This window comes from Lissotriton vulgaris, chromosome 11 (assembly GCF_964263255.1).
Source record: "Lissotriton vulgaris chromosome 11, aLisVul1.2, whole genome shotgun sequence".
Lineage (NCBI taxonomy): Eukaryota > Metazoa > Chordata > Amphibia > Caudata > Salamandridae > Lissotriton > Lissotriton vulgaris.
Window position 1 is genome coordinate 258,627,573 of NC_141699.1, and position 17,784 is coordinate 258,645,356.

Below are 17,784 nucleotides of genomic sequence, written 5' to 3' on the forward strand. Positions count from 1 at the left end.
GTAAAGAACGTCTACTCTTCTGACTCGGCTATTAAACTGCATCACAATTCTGTTTTACTTTTAACAAAATGGCCTTACCTCTTTCACCAGCGGCGTGTTCTCTCTCACCAGTCTGTTCACGATATTACCCAGCATTCCTTGCAGGCCGTCGGGAAACCCCTCGATGAGCTGAGTCACCCTCTCGAACACTCCAAAGACCCTCAGCTCCTCGCACGCCAGCGTCAGCCACAGGGGATTCTGGGAGGAGCTCTTCAGCATCAAAAACTGCAGCTGGTCGGGACTCAGACGCTGATAGAGGGGGTGGTATAGACAGACAGAAGCCAACTGTCAACTTAAACCCCTTGATGTATGACGCACGGGGCTTCTGCCCTTGCACCTTCTGCTTCACACAACATTGTCTCTCCCTTCATCCTCATGCTCAAACATCACATCACATCACACCGTGCCCTCCTTCATTGCACACTGTGTCTCACAATACACTACCCACAGGTCACAGTAGTCCTGCTATATGCTAAGTTAATTGCAATTGTATGGTGCCAAAATTAATTCTCTTGGCTTCGAAACTCATTCTCTGTCTGGGTAGCGCCAACCACAACTGTTGTGGCACTGTAGCACATTTACTATGTGACCTACATGTCTACATACTCTGTGTATGGGACAGTTGCTCCATTTGTGGCTCACTGGTTAGAGCGGCAGACTCTGAAGCAGAGATAAGGCCCGAGACCAGGGTTCAAGTCCCGACGCGGCAGGGTCTTGGGCTCAATGTCCGCAGACTCGATAATTCTCGCCTCAGCGCCTACTCTAATCATGGGTCCCACGCTGCAACTCTGGGCAATAGCTTGCTTAATCTCCACAACGGCCCCTACAACACTGGGATGCCTGGCTTCACCCGGGGGGTGCCCAGGAGGGGCATCTCACAGGGAGAGCCAGGAAGGGTTCCACAGCGTTATACAGCGACGGGACGCCCTGTTGGGGCAGCTCTGCGCTTTACAAAATACACTACATTTATATTTACTACTAATACCGGACATCAAAATACACTGACTTTGCTCCATCTCATACCAATGGACACCAAATAAATCACAGTACACTATCAACACATCACAAAATAATTCACACATTTTAATGCAATATCTATATACAACATGCAATACATTCTACATCGAGGCACCTTTCGTGGCTTCTCGTGATCTAAATACCTGCGGGGGGTTAAATTAAACCTAACGTCTAACTTTCCATTGGTTGAAAGATATTTTTCATTCCCATAGCCACAAATGTCCATGTTACCCTTGTAATACATTTTTTAGGCCCGAGTCACCAATATTAGCTGTGACCTGCTCTTGTAGTGTCTATTTGTTCAAGCTTATTCTCGAATTCCATGAGTAAGTTATGTGTACTCCACGAATTCAGGAGTAAGATAGGAGTCCATAATAGACACGAAAATGCATTTCACAATTCACACTACAACAGAGCACTAAATGCCTAATTCATGTTATGAATAGTTATAAATGGGGGGCGTGGCTTGGCGCCCGGCGAGGTCGGCAGCGTAAATGTAAGCGCTCCCGGTCGATAAGGAATTTCGCCGCTTTTATAATCATACCTGCACCTGCAAGGCTGGCCTTCCGCGACCGGAGACTGCAGCGGACAAAGGGCTCTTACTTACGGTCCCTTTCGAGCGACGGAATGGCCGCTCTTGCTAATTTCGCAGCGGACGCGGCTGAGTGAAAGTCGCGCCCGCCATCTTGTGTTCTCTTAGCGCGGACTGCGGCGCTCTCGCTCTACAATAATGCGAGTTTTCCACGAAGCCCTGCACAACGCTAAATCTTCATGGTGAGGTGTTTTTTTTGGCATATATGCTTCACTGCTGCCTGTGTGTGCCATATGCTGCCTCTAAACGGATTTTGGCAAGCTTAATTCACGCTTTTTTCTCTCAGGCGGCCATTTTCAGCAAAGGAACTTTTATCTCCTCAGGTACCCTGCAGGTACATTCGGACTGATTTCCTTCCATGCCAAATACGCTGCTTTTTCTCATGTTCATATGGTTGACGCTATTTACAATTTGGGGCAGTTTTGAGCACGGTTTTTTATACGTTCTCCTTTACTTGCTCCCATTGCATTCCTGATGTCTTCTTCTTGACGGACCTCCTTTGCTCCACAAGGTACCATTTCTCTATCTTTCGTCACCAGGATGGCTCTCTACTTTTGTCACCACTGTCTTAACTCCTTCAATTAGAGACTTGGTTGTTGTACCACCTATTTTCCTCACTTCATGGCATATTTGCATCCTGCGCAGTTCTTCAGATAGGAGCTCCAAAGCATACTCTTCCCTGTCTCTGAACTAGTAGTGGATAATACTGTTCTTCCTCTTCATGGAAAAGAAGGCATCCTCGCGCACCTCCAAACCTCCGCGTCGTGTCTTCATTAAAAATTCCAAAGTCTTTTCTGCACTGGCACACCTCGAGGCTTCTCAAGGACTTATCACTCAAATGTCGCAGTCTAACACGGAGCGGCCCATCCAACCTCCAGGGAAGGTCACGACGAAACGCCCCAAAAAAGATCCTCCATCGCCAACGGGGTCCACATCAGCTGTTTCCATGGAGCTGCTGTTGGAAGAAATACGCGCCCTCAGACCCTTTATGGAAGAAACGAACTCTAAATTGCAGGTTCTTACTGACAACTGGTCTCAGATGGATGCCAGAGTGACTACAGTAGAACATTCCCTAACTGCTCTACAGGAGTCATCCTCCAAAGTAACACATATGCAGTCTCAAATTTCTTCTCTTCAAAAGCAGGTTGAAGAGTTGGAGAACCGTAACAGGCGCAACAATCTTCGTCTCTACGGCCTGGCGGAGAATTGTGAGGGGACGGATCCTATTGCCTTCTTCAAATCGTTTCTGCCCAAGCTTCTTCATCTACCTGAGGATACCACGCTTAACATCCAGCGTGCACACCGGTTGGGCCGCCCCCCTTCTACTTCATCTCCTTCCTCACGACCAAGAGGTGTCATCATGTACTTCCTAGAATATACTGACCTCCTCAAAGTGATCTCAGCGGCTCGTGCCTCACCTCATTTGCAATGGTCAGGCTCCAATCTTTTCTTTGCACAGGATTATGCAAAAGCCACAGCTACTCGCCGCAAGGCCTTTTTGGACATGCGACCAGAACTTCGTGCCATTGGAGCCAGATACGGCCTTTTCCACCCTTGCCTATTCAGAGTGACCTACAACAACAAAACTACGACATATGAAGACCCTGTTCGCCTTCGAAGCTTTTTGAATGCAACTCAGACCTCTGATATGGATTTCTCCAGCTCCTCATCAGCTTTCCCGCCATGATTTCTGCGGGATAAAGCATTGAAGTTTGAATTAATCTGCATGCTTGTCGTGCATTGTTGAATGTATTCTTGTTTGTTGTTGCCACGTTTTTCCGGCGGCTTCTGTTCTTCTGTTCTCCTGCTCTTCCCCTCCATCCTCATCGTTTTTTTTTCCTATCCTTGTTCGTCAATTAGTATTGCTTACTGCCGCCTATTTACGTACCTTTCTGACACTCATTATTGTCTTGTTCTCACCTTCTCTCATTCGTCTCATTCATTATTGTTTTTCCTCCCTTTTCCTTGCAGGTTTTACATTATGTATGGCGTCATTCCCCCGACCTGTTGGTTCGTTTGCATTGGACGCTTGCTTCCTTTGCCTGGCGCTCCCCCCTAATCCATCCATCTCCTTGCGTATCCTTTCCCTGGTGATCAACCCTCCCCATCTCTACCCTTCGTAAGTATGTTTTCCCTTTCCTTCCGATTGTTCACTTTCCTCCTTGTATCTTTTTCATTTTTGAGTCCCTCAATTTTCTCTGTTTCACAGGTGTCTCTCTTTCTTGGCTTTCGAATACTCTTTTATTTCTGTCTTCTACCTATCATTCTAACTATTTCCTTTTCCCCATCCTATTTTCTCTTTCCTCTTATTACTCCACTTATTTCTACCTTACTCCTCCCGGATTTTCTACATCTGCCACTTCTATCTTTTTCTTCCTCATGCTTTTCCCACCTTCCTCATCTTCTTGCTCATTATTATCATGTACTGACGTTCATTGACCTTTTCGCTCTCCTTGCTTTTCTTACTCCTCTGGGTCCCTCTCGAATTTTCTCATCTTCTTATGCTTTTCTTTTTTTCCTCTTCTTTGATATGATATGTCTCTTAAAATAATTACTTGGAATGTTAAGGGCATCAACTCACCTATCAAACGACAAAGAATCTTATCTCATCTTTCGCGTTTAAATGTGGACATTGCTTTTTTGCAAGAAACTCATTTGTCTGCTGAAGCATCTGTTAAGTTGAAAAGAAGCTGGGTGGGTGATGTCTATTTTTCCCCTGGGGATGGTAAACGTAATGGAGTTGCTATTCTATGTCACAAAGCTCTTCCTCCTTCTATGATTACTCAAGAGTCAGATACTGAGGGCCGTTGGACTTATGTTAAACTTTCTATTAAGAATGTTCCAATTTCTCTTCTAAATGTTTATGCCCCTACCACTGGGGATCCCACTTTCTGGCATTCATTTTCCCAGCACGTCACCAGATTCATTGATGATAATTTCATTTTAGCGGGTGACTGCAATCAGCCCTTAGATCCCTTTTTAGACAGGAACTCCAAAGCACATTTCATTCCTAACAAACCTCACAAATCCTTCTCCTAAACCATCTCCCAACATAAACTCACTGATGCTTGGCGTCTTTGTAATCCAAATCTCCAAGAATTTACTTTCTACTCCCCATGTCATCATTCCCAATCTCAAATCGATTACATTTTTGTTACCCACAATATTGCCCAAACTCTCTCTTATGCAGAAATAGGTCCAATCTTACTCTCTGACCATGCCCCTACATTAGTTCAATTGGATCTCTTACCCAAATCAATAGGCCCCAAACGTTGGCGTTTCAACAATTCTCTTCTACTAGACCCCAAATTTACTACCGCCTTCGCCTCTTTCTCCCATGAATTCTTTGCCCTAAACGATGACTCCCCTGTTCCTAAACATACTATTTGGGATGCTTTTAAAGCGGCGGCGAGGGACTTTATCATTGGCTTTGTTGCTAAAAAACGTAGAGCTGCTCGAGAAGCTACTAAAAACATCCTTCTAGATATTAAGAAATTGGAGCATTCTTATTTTACCTCCCGCTCACAGCAAACTCTAACCACCCTTATCAGCGCTAAGATGAAATGTAACAAAAAATCTACAGATGATGCATCATTATATTTATTAAAATCTAGTGCCAAGTTCTATGGGGGCAAAAATAAGGCTGGCAAGATCCTGGCTAATTATCTGAAGGTGAAACACAACAAACTAAACATTGAATCTATCTACGACACTGACTTGAACCTTAAACGCACAGACGCAGACATTCTCACTACATTCTCTACTTTCTATAAGACCTTATATTCTTCTGAAACTCAACCATCTTCCCATTCACTGGACACATTTTTCTCCACCATACAAAAACCATCACATTTTCCACTTGACCTTTCTCAATTAGAACACGATATATCCCAACAAGAATTACTCAAAGCACTTCAAACCCTCCAAAAAGATAAAGCCCCTGGGCCCGACGGCTTCACAGTAGAATTCTTTCTCCACTTTTCAAAGCTTCTTATACCCAGACTCCATTCCCTTATTGGCACCTTCCTTTCCTTGGGTTCTTCCTCCGGCTCCTTTTCAGACGCTCATATCTGCCTCATACCCAAGGAGGGGAAGGATCCTCAATATTGCAAAATTACAGGCCGATTTCTCTGGTCAATATTGATTACAAAATTTTCGCAAAATCCCTTGCAGCTCGACTCGACTTTCTCCTTCCAGACTTATTGGGTGAAGAACAGTCCGGCTTTGTCAAAGGCCGATTTATCACTGACAACACCAGACTCCTATTTAACATTCTGTCTAAATCCCGCCCTTTACCTCACCCTCTTGCGGCCATTGCTTTGGACGCTGAAAAAGCATTTGATAGGGTTGAGTGGACTTATTTGTTTCATACCCTCCAATGGTTCGGTTTTGGTCCTGTCTTTATGTCTTTAATTTCACTGCTTTATTCTAACCCTCGCGCAGCGGTTTGTGCCAATGGTCAAATTTCTTCATTTTTTGATCTAAAAAGAGGTGTTCGTCAAGGATGTCCTCTATCCCCCTTTCTTTTTAACTTGGCTTTAGAACCCTTCCTCTCCAAGCTTCGTCAAAACCCATCCATCCATGGTTACCAACTATCAGATTCCCACATCAAACTAGCTGCTTATGCGGATGACATTCTGTTATTTGTCTCCAACCCCTCTCTCTCCATTCCTGCTTTTCTTACCGAAGTCCATGCTTACTCCCAAATCTCTGGTTATAAACTTAATAATGACAAATGCGAGATCCTTCCTTTAACCAAATTTACATTCAAGCCAGATTTTGCTGCCTCCAACTTCACATGGAAACCTTCCCATATCAAGTACCTTGGAATGCATGTTGCCCCCGCCATTCCGGACACCGTTACCCTGTGTATGTCCAAGTGTATTAAAAAATTGACAGATCTCACGTCTAAATGGCATCCTCTTTACCTCTCCTGGTGGGGCCGCCTAGACACTATAAAAATGATGCTATCCCCTATTGTTTTATACACGCTCTCTAATATTCCGGTCCCTATCCCATCCAAATTTTTCAAACAGATCAACTCCATTCTAATCTCCTTTGTCTGGAACAAAAAGAAACCACGAATGTCCTTGGCGCGCTTGATTCGTCCTAAATCAGAGGGTGGGGTTAACTTCCCTGATTTCCCAGCCTATCACAAGGCGTTCCAATTGAGACAAGCCTCTTTTTGGCTCCAAGATCCTGATACTCCATGTCCATTATGGGCCAAACTCGAACGCCTTCTTCTATCTCCCTTCTCTTTTTCCGAATACCTCTCCTTCTCTCGCAAACCCGCATCTGTTTCTACTCCGATTCATAAGTTTACCACAAAAATACTCCTCTCTTCCTCTCATTCACCCCCTACCACTATTGCCGATTTCCTATCCTCCCCCATATGGCATAACACCTCCTTACTCATCCGGGACAGACCCTTTTTCTGGAAATCTTGGCATACTCGAGGTCTGCAATGGATTTCCCAACTTTTTTCCAACTCCTCTTTTTTATCTTTTCATGAACTTCGCATCCTTTATGACTTACCCACCTCCTTTGCACGTAAATATCAATCCCTTAAAAATGCAGTTTTATTGAAATACGATCTCCTCACTCAACCCAACCCTCCTTCTCCCCCATCCACTCTCACTTCCTCACTCCACTCCTTCTTACGCACTGCACCAAAAGCTACTGCTATTTATAAATACCTTCACGCTAGTGAGACTCCAAGACCTAAATCCAAAGTCGAGGAGTCCTGGGAGCATGACTTGTCTGTCTCTTGGTCAGTTCCCTTCTGGGACAAAATATGGACCAAACTCCGCAAATCTTCAAGAGCAGCAACACTCACTCAGACTTTATTTTTTATTTATAACAGACTCCTCTTTACACCCTCTGACTTGCACAAGCGCTTTCCTAACACTCCTCACACATGCTGGTCTTGCTCATCTCCACAAGCTGACTTATTCCACATGTTATTTTTATGTACTCATGTTCGTAGTTTTTGGTTACAGGTTTGGGCTCAAGTTAATGTGATTTTCCATACTTCTATCCCTTTCTCCCACACACATATTTTTATGGGTAGCCTTTCCCCTTGCTGGGATTATGTTGACTTGAAACCCCAAATTGTTGACCTTTTACTTGCTGCTGCTTTCCAACAAGTAACAGTTAACTGGAAGGATTTCTCCAAAATCTCTTTCAAAGCATGGTGGTTTAATGTCTGCCATAACCACAGGCTCGATACCACTCATGTTTTCCCGGCATGTTTGGCTGTCAAACGCATGGACTTATGGACTCCAGTTACACTCTATTTGGACTCTTGCAGTAAACGTTTGTTTCATCCTCTGCCTCCACAACAAGAAGTTCCCAAACCCCCTTAATCGCCCGATACATTCCATTTATCCTTCACTGTATCATTCTCTCCAATTTTCCCAATGTTTTTACGATTGCCATATTTTATGCTCATGTATTTTTCCTATATCTCTTCCTTATTTTTCAATCTGTACCCAGATTTATCTCTTATTGCAAATGCATTTGTATACTTATGTTCTTTTTTTTTATTGCTTAAGAGTCTTTAACTTTGTATTCCATTGTATTTTGTTTTGACACCTGATTTTCTCTTTTTATTACTATCAAATAAAATTCTTTTGAACTTAAAATGAATAGTTATAAATAATATTGCTTCATTTTCCAGAATGTGTGGGTAATTATGAGAAAGCAGATTACGAGAATTTCCACATCACTGCAATGCCATCTGGCATGGTAATCAGAGTTTGCTTCTAATGAACTAACTAGACCAACAAACTTGAAAGAAATAATTTGTAGGTAAAAGTTACGGAATCAAAACACTTAACGCTGTGCCTGATGACCAGCGCTTTAAATGGGCTAGTACTGTCCGGTACAGAGTAACAGCACTTTTATATTTTGAGAGGGAGAGTACCAGCACGTCTCAAGAGAGGCGTAATACTTTTAATTGAAGAGTACCAGCACTTCTCAGAACTTCTATTTTTCCATTTCAAGCCCTGCTGATGAGCTGGAGTGTGGTGGTCAAATATCACCAACAAAGCCTGTGTCTAACACCTTTTTGCTATACTATACATGGTCTATGCTATTCCCATGATAAAAAGTATCCTTAGGTAAGTATTTCTATCAGAACTGGGAGCCCTGTCTTGCTGTCTATAAGTGAATGAAGAAACAACACTTGATAAAAATCAAGTAATAGGAAGTTTGAAGATGTGCACAAGATGTTTACCTTGTTGAAGCGTGCAAGGTAAGTGGTGGCCAGGTTTTGAGCAGACTCTGCAGAAAGAGGCTCCAACCGCTGGATGAAGGGCGACACCACAGTGAGATCAGTTGTGCTAACAATACACCTACAGGTGGGTGGAAGAAAGTCCTCCTCCGAAAGCCATTCCAGGACCTCTGTTGCATCTGAAGGCATTGAGAGCTGTTGAAAGAACCATCATAAATTAACTTAACCCTGTAGTTACATTTCACCAAAGAGGGTGCAGGGCTATATCCTGGTATCATAAACCGGCCCCACAAGATGTTGACCCACCCTTCGAACAGGAGAGACAACATTTTCACTAAACACATGTACAACACACATCACCATTGCATAACACTGTCTATTCTTCTGCCAGGCATTGCAACAGGAACTTGGCGCTGTCTTTGCACAGACGTAAATCTGAGATGCCAATGCTAACTCATGATGCACCCATCACAAGGCACATTTAGGCAGACTTGTTCACAGTACACAGCAGGTCCCCTATACAAGCTTATCATTCTGGAGTTTAAATCAGCCCATTACTTCGTTCCCTACCTTGACTGAGCATGTCTCTCTGAATTTAGTCTCTCCACTGTTGAGTCACAAATCCAAACCTGTTTCACTGCCCTGAATTTACCGGCTAGTCCTCAACAGTCTGTTATTTTTCTTCTGGGTTTTTTCTCTTGAACACTCTTCAATTCAACTGGAGGTCTTTTTTCTGCTTGTCCATACTCTACAAGACCATCATAAATCTCCTGTAGCAACTCAAGGAGTTTCCTCGACCACACTAGTGCCAGGGTCAATATCACATGATATCAGTGATTTATGATCACTCCCTGAACTCAAATGTGTAGTGTTCAATGTAACTCCTATTATCATCTTGCAATTGTCACTCATCAAACTCAATCCTAAATATTGGTGCCTGTCGCCATCCACCACTGCGTTTGCATCTCCTCCTTATTGTAACTTCTGGACAGGATTTGTTTTTCAGACTCTTAGAACCTAACTAAATAAAGGTATGAACTTCATCCCCAAATATCATTCATCGTATCATTTGGCACCAACAAACAGTCTTCCTGTCCCTCCACACATGCAGGATATCACTGAAGATGTCTGTCAGACCAGGCACCTGGGTCACCTACTTGAAGTGCAGAGACCCTCTGGTGTTTCTTCAGGTATAGTCACATGCAAACCTGCCCAGCCTGGAACCCATTCTCTGCCTGTCTCCTTGTTGGAAAACAAACGTACCTGACAGCAACGTGGGACAACAGACGACTTCTAAGACAGACAATTGTTTGAAAGGGGGAAAGACGACCCAAGTGTTAATCTGCCTTTTTACTTCTGACAGTTTAAAAGGCGACCAGAAAAAACAAGCTATTGGTCTGTCGCTAGTTTCGTTTTTTTCCAGCAAAGTTTTCAACATGGATAATAAAATAATTGAATAAATGGGTGGAGTCAGTGTTTAATTTCTAAAAGAATAAGTGCTGGGGCCTAAAATCTTGTTCAGAAGACTGTAGCTGGTGCTATTGAAGGTCGGGGTTGCCGACTGCCCAGGATGTGTAGTTTTGGTTCCACATTCACTCTTGCAGGTTCTTTTTCATCTTTTCGTAGCCCCCCTGTCTTTCTCTTTTCCTTGCCATCACCCTTCTGTGTTTTTCTTTCAAAGCCCTGGATCAGAGCCTGTTGAGCAAAGTTAAGGGCGGTCCCCACCAATAAGTGCTGGATAGAGAGAAAAAAGATCTCCATATATACATGCTGGCTTTCCGAAATGCCACTGTAAAACTGACTTATCTTTGTACTAAACTAAGTAAAGGAAAGATATTTTAAGAACTAAAAAAGGTGGAATCTGTTTCCTGGTTCTTTGCCAGCCCCGCAAGTCTCATATGTAAAGATGGCTCTTTACAAAGGGACCTTAGAGGACCCTATGGGGACTGTCTTAGCTGTGGCATCTCTCTCAAGGAGGACTAAACTGTAATCACAGCGCTACAGGAAGGTTGGCTGGGCTTGGTCTGCAGCCCTACCATGGAATGGGGATCTCTCCAACCCCCAGTCACTGCAGGAATTAGAGGGGCTGAGGAGCCTGTCAAATGTACAAGGAAAGGATCCATTCACCACGGTCCAGCTCCAGACCCAATCCACAAAGACCGGAGCACAACCATGTGCAAGAAAACTAGCTGGATGGCCTGCAGGCGGACTCTGTTCTTTGCGACCTGTAGGACTCAAGGGCCATTAGGTAATCTTGTCTTAAGAATTATTGTTGCCCCTGGAACTAAATGAGCCAGATACTACAGCAAACACAGTGCATTGCCAATGTCCTCTTTGGGCTTTGACTTTCAGGGGGTAGCAAGCTTGAAGAGTCAAGGCTTACTCCAGGAGGGCAAGACAAGACATTATTAAAATGCATTATTTCCAATTAATAATATATTCAGGTTCTTCAGGAAGTTTTCTGGCACACAGATTTTACTATGGGAAGAATTGTGGTTACTCTTTATGTGTCGCAAGGGTGTCCGCAGCTTATATTTTCAATTTATTTTTGGGCATTTTATTACATATTTATCCAGTAAGACATTAGCTCCAGCTTACTGTGCCACTGCATTCAAGCTAGCCTGGCTGATGAGGGGTGATACCCTAAAACCGGTCCTAGTATGCTTGTTTCTGGTCCACACAGGACCTGGCTTGGCAATTTGGACTAGACTGTTCCCATGAATAGCAGGGTCAAGACTGATTTGCATATGGCTGGGTCTAAACTGGGGTGGCATGGTGAGCAAAAGATCGATATGACGGGGGGTGAATGTTTGATTTGTTCCGCAATCCATCCATCATTTGTGTGTCTTTTGCATACTTCTGTAACAAGCATCTCTTCCTCTCATACCCTGTTTTTTTTTTTTGCAAATGACTTCCATCTCACTTTCCCTGATAAAATGCTCTTACCTGGTTTATGGCATCAATGAAAATCACCGGGAAGGTGCTTCGGCTCTGGACATCTTTCAGTTGTTCCCTTAGGATCTCCCGCAGGAGTTCTTTGCTCGCAGCCTCTTTCAACTTTTCGAGGACATCTTCTCTGGCTAACAATGGAGAAAGTTTAAGGGATGTAGAAGTAACTAACAAGGAGTTCATTTGTTAAACTGAAGCCAAGAGAATGGGGGATCGTTGTAAGTGGGTGAGCGGTCACTGAGATCAACACAGGCAGACTGAGAACTTCATTCGTAGGAGTAAGTATGAGAGGGGGTCAGCAATATTTAAAAAGAAAGATGGGTAACCCTACAGTACACTTAGGGTGGCCATCTTGAGTAATAGCTAAATGTAGGGAAGTTCCAGCAGGCTAATGGTTCAATTCCCTCAGCATAGAGACCTTGTGATGAACCTTCTCTGGCTAATGCCGGTCCCTCCCCTTGAGGTCACGGTGCCATCGGGGGACATTACCTTGCTTGTCCAGGATCAGATGACAGCAGAGTCTCTGCGCCAGGTTTAGAAGCTCCACGGATGAAGGACTGCACCCAACAAAATGGAAGAACACAGAGAAGTTTGGCAGCTGAAATAGAGAAAGGAAGTTACAGGCAGAATGTGATGGAGTAGGCACGCCCTGGCATTGAGACCCCAGAATGCTGCTAGCACTACCACACCGTCCCTACAATCATTTCCAAAAAAGCAAAATAAGGCTGTTTTCACTCACCTTTAGAGCTTCTTTGATGCACATTGCCATCAGTGCAGACTTCCCCATTCCTGGCTGCGCAGTGATCATAAATGGAAAGATGCGCTGCACAGCGGGGAGCTCAGCCCCGCCATTTTCTTTCTGCATGCTGCTGCTCAGATAGTCCTGAGTTTTCTCAGATTCCTCTGGTCTCCCGGCCTCACTGTACCTTGAACCTACTTGTTCGCTGTAATGCTCTTCCACTTGCGCGTCACCGCTGGATGACCTAGGTACTTCCCCAATACCATCTTGAACTGGTGTCTTGTTGATACCCGGTACTTTCCTGGTTTCGCCTTTCACCTGTTCTTTGCTGCTGTGTGAGTCTGGTGATTCAGTGGTGTAAGTGTCCTTCTGTCTCTCAATGCCCTCAGAATGTAGGGGTGCTGTTCTGTCGTCTTGTTCATGTTCCTGCTTGCCTTTGATGGAGTCTCTCCAGCTTTTCTGCCTGTCCTGCAAATCCTCCGTGGATGCCTGAAGGTACGCCAGCACAGCATCTACCTCTCGCTGCCGCCCGAGAACCAGTTGGCACTTCTGTTGAAGATACAGTCTATGCTGAGCCTCTTCCACCTGCTGCCTGTGGAATGAAGGTGGATACACCATGTACAAGGCAAATATTCAGCATCATGAAACAGGAAGAGAACAGCTGATGTAAAGCAAACTCAGGGACAACCTCCCTTCCATAGCTCACGGTATGTCAGTAGAGAGCCAGTGGTCAGAGCCAGGAATTTTCAACTCTAAACCCCGTACGATGGTCATCATTAGAGTAGAAAATACCTCCTTATAAGGAGGATGAAGCAATAGGTATATCACCTGTCTCTTAAAAATCACACTACCACTTCAAACTACGTGGGTGCAAGGCATTGCCGGGTGGGCTCGGAATGGGTAGTAAGGGTGACAGTGACATCCTGCAGCTCAGTACAGGATCTGAGTATATAAGGCTGAGAATAGCTACTATGACATGACAGAGCCCTTTCCACCTTCACTGTGCTTTACAGCGCAGGATCCTACTTGGCGCTTCAGTTGCATTAGATTATGGGCCAGTAATCCACTTCTCTAACTCAAGCTCTGGTGCCTGGCCAAAGGAGGCCTTTTATATCAAATATAATGCTGAGACACCCAGTGCTGTCTATACTTCTACTTGATATTAATCATTTTAAAATGAAGATGGCCTAAAACGCAGCCACTTCTTTGTGCTAGCGTCCTCGTCCTCCTCGCCCTCATTTCCTTTGTCTTTCTCATTCCGCTCACTGCCCTCTGGGCGATGGGTCATTTCAGTGATGTGGGTAATTCCAATATTAATGGAGGGAATACAATGACTTCTGCTTATTTTGAAATCCCCTTTTGAGTCATTGAAGTCTGCTAAATGGGCAGAATGGTGCAGGAGCATCAGCACAGACGCTGGTCCGCCCTCTAGTGCTTTACTCTTACTTCATGTCCAAAGGAATCAGCCTTAAGAAGATGCACGTGTGCGCTTTTACAAGAGACTGTGTCAAGCAGCAAGGCATGATGGGAATGTTTAAATGCCTGCTTCGAGTGTAAACAATAGTGACACATGACCAGCCCATGATCATCTGCCCTAATCGGAAGCACATCTAAGCTCTACCAGCTTCTAATCAAAATAACAGTTTGTGACAAAGAACAGATTGAGTGACCTATTAGACACTACAGTTACAACGCCCTATTCCGTCTTTTTTAATTACCTAGGCCTGAATACTGATTATCACCTTTAATTGATTCAGGTATAAGACTCAGGCCCATGCCTCTGGTTCACTGGTTCATGCAGACTTACCAGTCCATGCATGTTTTCTCGATATTTGGCCCGATATTATATTAGCATGGTATTCCATGCTTGGTATTCCTGACCCACATCAGACCTAAAACTTAGGTTAGAGTTATTGGACTTAGGAAGGTTAGCATTCGTGGCCTCTGTTCCCTGCGTGTACTGCTAACTCTCAGGCCCACACTACCCCAGACCAGAGTTATTTTTTTCCTCTTTCACTGTTGGGATATAAGGTTTTCATTTTCAGTCAATAGTGTTAATCTGGAAGGAAGCTGCCAATACCAGTGCTGATGCCAGGAGCAGAAGTGATGTATTAGAAAAGATTGTAGCTCATGTGAAAAGAGTAAAGAGCCAGACAGCACATCGATGGCCAGTTATTATCATGAGTATGTATAATCCAGGGCTGGGATGAAAAAACTGGGGGTCTCTCAAAGGGGCGTGGCCGATTTAATTAATGGTGTGGCTTTAACCCCTTAGCTGCGGCAGCTATTCCGCCGCAGTGCTAAGGGGGAGGGGGGCCGCGCGGCGCTCCCGTACTCGTGATGGAACCGCTCCGTAACGAGCCTCGGTGGGCTGTGCTTGTGACGGAACGGTTCCGTCACAGCCCCGCCCGCTCAATAGAACGCTCAGCGCAGGCGCGGAATTCGCTCCGCGCAGGTGCGGCGAGCGGGCCGTGACGGAACCGTTCCGTCACCAGCACAGCCCAACCGAGGCTTGTGACGGAACGGTTCCGTCACGAGCACGCAAGGAGTTAAAACACTAACGATAAAAATCTGTGTTTAGCATAGTGTGCCGCCAGACTAGTATTTTGCTGTTTCAGTCATTGCATCCAGATATGTGATACAAGTAATATCCTACCAATAACAATTAAGGACTATTGGCTTTGTCAATGGTTGCATAAGATAAATAAGCTGCAACTATGGCTGTTACATAAACTATTGAAAAAGCTTCCAATTAAAGCCCTGGTGACACCACGACAATGTTGCTGCTCTTGCGTTTCAGAAAGATAAGGGAAACCCAGAGAGAAAATGACTCTCTTTAAGGATTTCCCTTCTCCTACAAAGCTCACCTGGCATGACGTCATGCCGTATCTTCTCCACTAGTGAGAAGAGAGCTCTGTTTTGCGCCCTGGCACTTTTTTCAGGACTGCAGTGACAGCAAACTGCTGTCACTGCAGTCCGGAAAAAAATGGACCGCCTGTGCCAGGACTCAAAACAGAGCCCGATAGAGACCCGTTTCGAGGCCCTCTTTAAAAAACTGCCGGTGCTCAGACCCCTTGAGACCCTGCCCACTTAAAGCCCTGGTTGAATCCTGAAGTCCTTCTAAGAAGACATAAGGGTCCACCACACTCACAGTTTTAAGCTGTAAAGTAACGTTATTTTAAGTTACAACTTAGATTTTGACACGGATGTGAATTGCCACAAATAATAGGAAAGTCCATGCAATTCTGTTTAATGTCATTTGAGTATTTTAGTATTGTCTATCCTACAGAAATCAATAAAAACATATTACATTTAAAACCAAGTTTAAATACAGTGTGACAGGGGCGTAGCTAGAGCTTGTGGCGCCCGGGGCTATCCCTCAGATTGCCGCCCCTTGGGGGGAGTGGGGGGGGGGGGGGGGGGGGGGGTGCTGGGGAAAAAGGACGGCTAGCACTTGATAGTTTTGGTGCTAATAGTTTACCTCGATCATGCAAGTTACATGCACATACATGACACGGTCAAAGGCTACACAGTTGAATACATCGGTGACTGGCAGTACAAAGAGAACACATAGACTGCATGATCTATCTGGGGACTTAGAAAAAACACATGTGACATCCAATCAATCAGATACACTTATAAAGCGCGCTACATACCCGTAGGGTCTCAAGGCGCTGGGGGCGGGGGGGGTGCCGCTACTGCTCGAACAGCCAGGTCTTCAGCTTCTTCCTGAAGGAGAGGTGGTCTTGGGTCAGGCGCAGGTCGGACGGGAGGGAGTTCCAGGTCTTGGCGGCCAGGTAGGAGAAGGACCTTCCTCCTGTAGTCGCTCTTCGGATGCGGGGGACGGCGGCGAGGGCGTGGTTGGCTGATCGGAGGTGGCGTTTGGGAGCGTAGAAGTTGACTCGGCTGTTGAGGTAGCTCGGGCCTTGGTCGTGTAGGGCTTTGTGTGCGTGGGTGAGGAGGCGGAAGGTGATTCTTTTGTTGACGGGGAGCCAGTGAAGGTCTCTCAGATGTCCGGAGATGTGGCTGGAACGTGGGATGTCGAGGATGAGTCTGGCTGAGGCGTTTTGGATCCGCTGGAGTCTCTTCTGGAGCTTGACGGTGGTCCCGGCGTAGAGGGCGTTGCCGTAGTCCAGTCGGCTGGTGACGAGGGCCTGGGTGACGGTCTTCCTGGTCTCTGTGGGGATCCACCAGAAGATCTTCCGTAGCATGCGTAGGATGTTGAAGCACGCCGAGGAGACGCTGTTGACTTGCCTGGTCATGGAGAGGGAGGAGTCCAGGGTGAAGCCCAGGTTTCGTGCATGGTCTGTCGGTTTGGGTGCGGTGCCCAGGGCGGGAGGCCACCAGGAGTCGTCCCAGGCGGAGGGTGAGGAGCCCAGGATGAGGACCTCCGTCTTGTCCGAGTTCAGTTTCAGGCGGCTGGTCGTCATCCACTCGGCTACCTCTTTCATCCCTTCGTGCAGGTTGGCTCTGGCGGCGGCGGGGTTGTTGGTCAGGGAGAGGATCAGCTGGGTGTCGTCGGCGTAGGAGATTATGCTGAGGTGGTGTTTGCGTACGATGGCCGCGAGGGGGCTTATGTAGACGTTGAAGAGGGTGGGGCTCAGGGATGATCCTTGGGGGACGCCGCAGATGACTTTGGAGGCTTCTGACTTGTACGGTGGTAGGCGGACTCTCTGTGTTCTTCCGTCCAGGAAGGAGATGATCCATTCCAGCGCCTTGTCCTGGATTCCGACATCCATAAGAGAGCTGTGTGAACAATTACACCTCAGCACAATGCAAACATGCACATACATGACACTGTTCAGGGATCCATCACCTACAGCTGACATTAAATGACTACAGTCTCTTCTAAGAGCACAAAAATGTACCAGGATGGAGGAGTTATTTAGATCCATTTCCAGTGCAATAAATATGTTCATTTTAAATTATGACTGTACATGGGATGATAATTCAGATACTAACAATTTCCTTTCTCCTTCTTACTCCAACAACTGGCTAATATCTTGACTTTCAAACTGGTAGTGGGTCCAGTTACCTTAACAGAAGGGGACAACCCAGAACGTTTTAGCCCTCTCACAGAAAAAGTGTCCTTGGTTAGTAGTGTGCAAAGCTGCAAGAATTTAGAGAAAACTTAGTCTTCTGTGAAGCCAAGTCTTACATTTAGAGTGAGATCTTGCAACCTGCCTTTTCAGATGCTGAGCCCGTGCTCCGACA

The 17,784-nt window shown here is 45.5% G+C and overlaps 1 protein-coding gene across 2 annotated transcripts in view; it reads right to left on the bottom strand.

Annotated features, from left to right (window-relative positions):
* Positions 1-17,784, bottom strand: part of LOC147679617 (telomerase protein component 1-like) — a 110,365-nt gene that overhangs the window by 68,994 nt on the left and 23,587 nt on the right. For both annotated transcript variants that reach the window (XM_086943187.1, XM_086943188.1), the window contains exons 6-10: positions 12,571-13,162; positions 12,321-12,429; positions 11,829-11,962; positions 8,886-9,077; positions 79-288 (exon numbers count right to left, since the gene is read on the bottom strand). In XM_086943187.1, the coding sequence (XP_086799313.1) occupies positions 79-288; positions 8,886-9,077; positions 11,829-11,962; positions 12,321-12,429; positions 12,571-13,162 (1,237 nt within the window). The remainder of the gene's footprint in view (positions 1-78; positions 289-8,885; positions 9,078-11,828; positions 11,963-12,320; positions 12,430-12,570; positions 13,163-17,784) is intronic.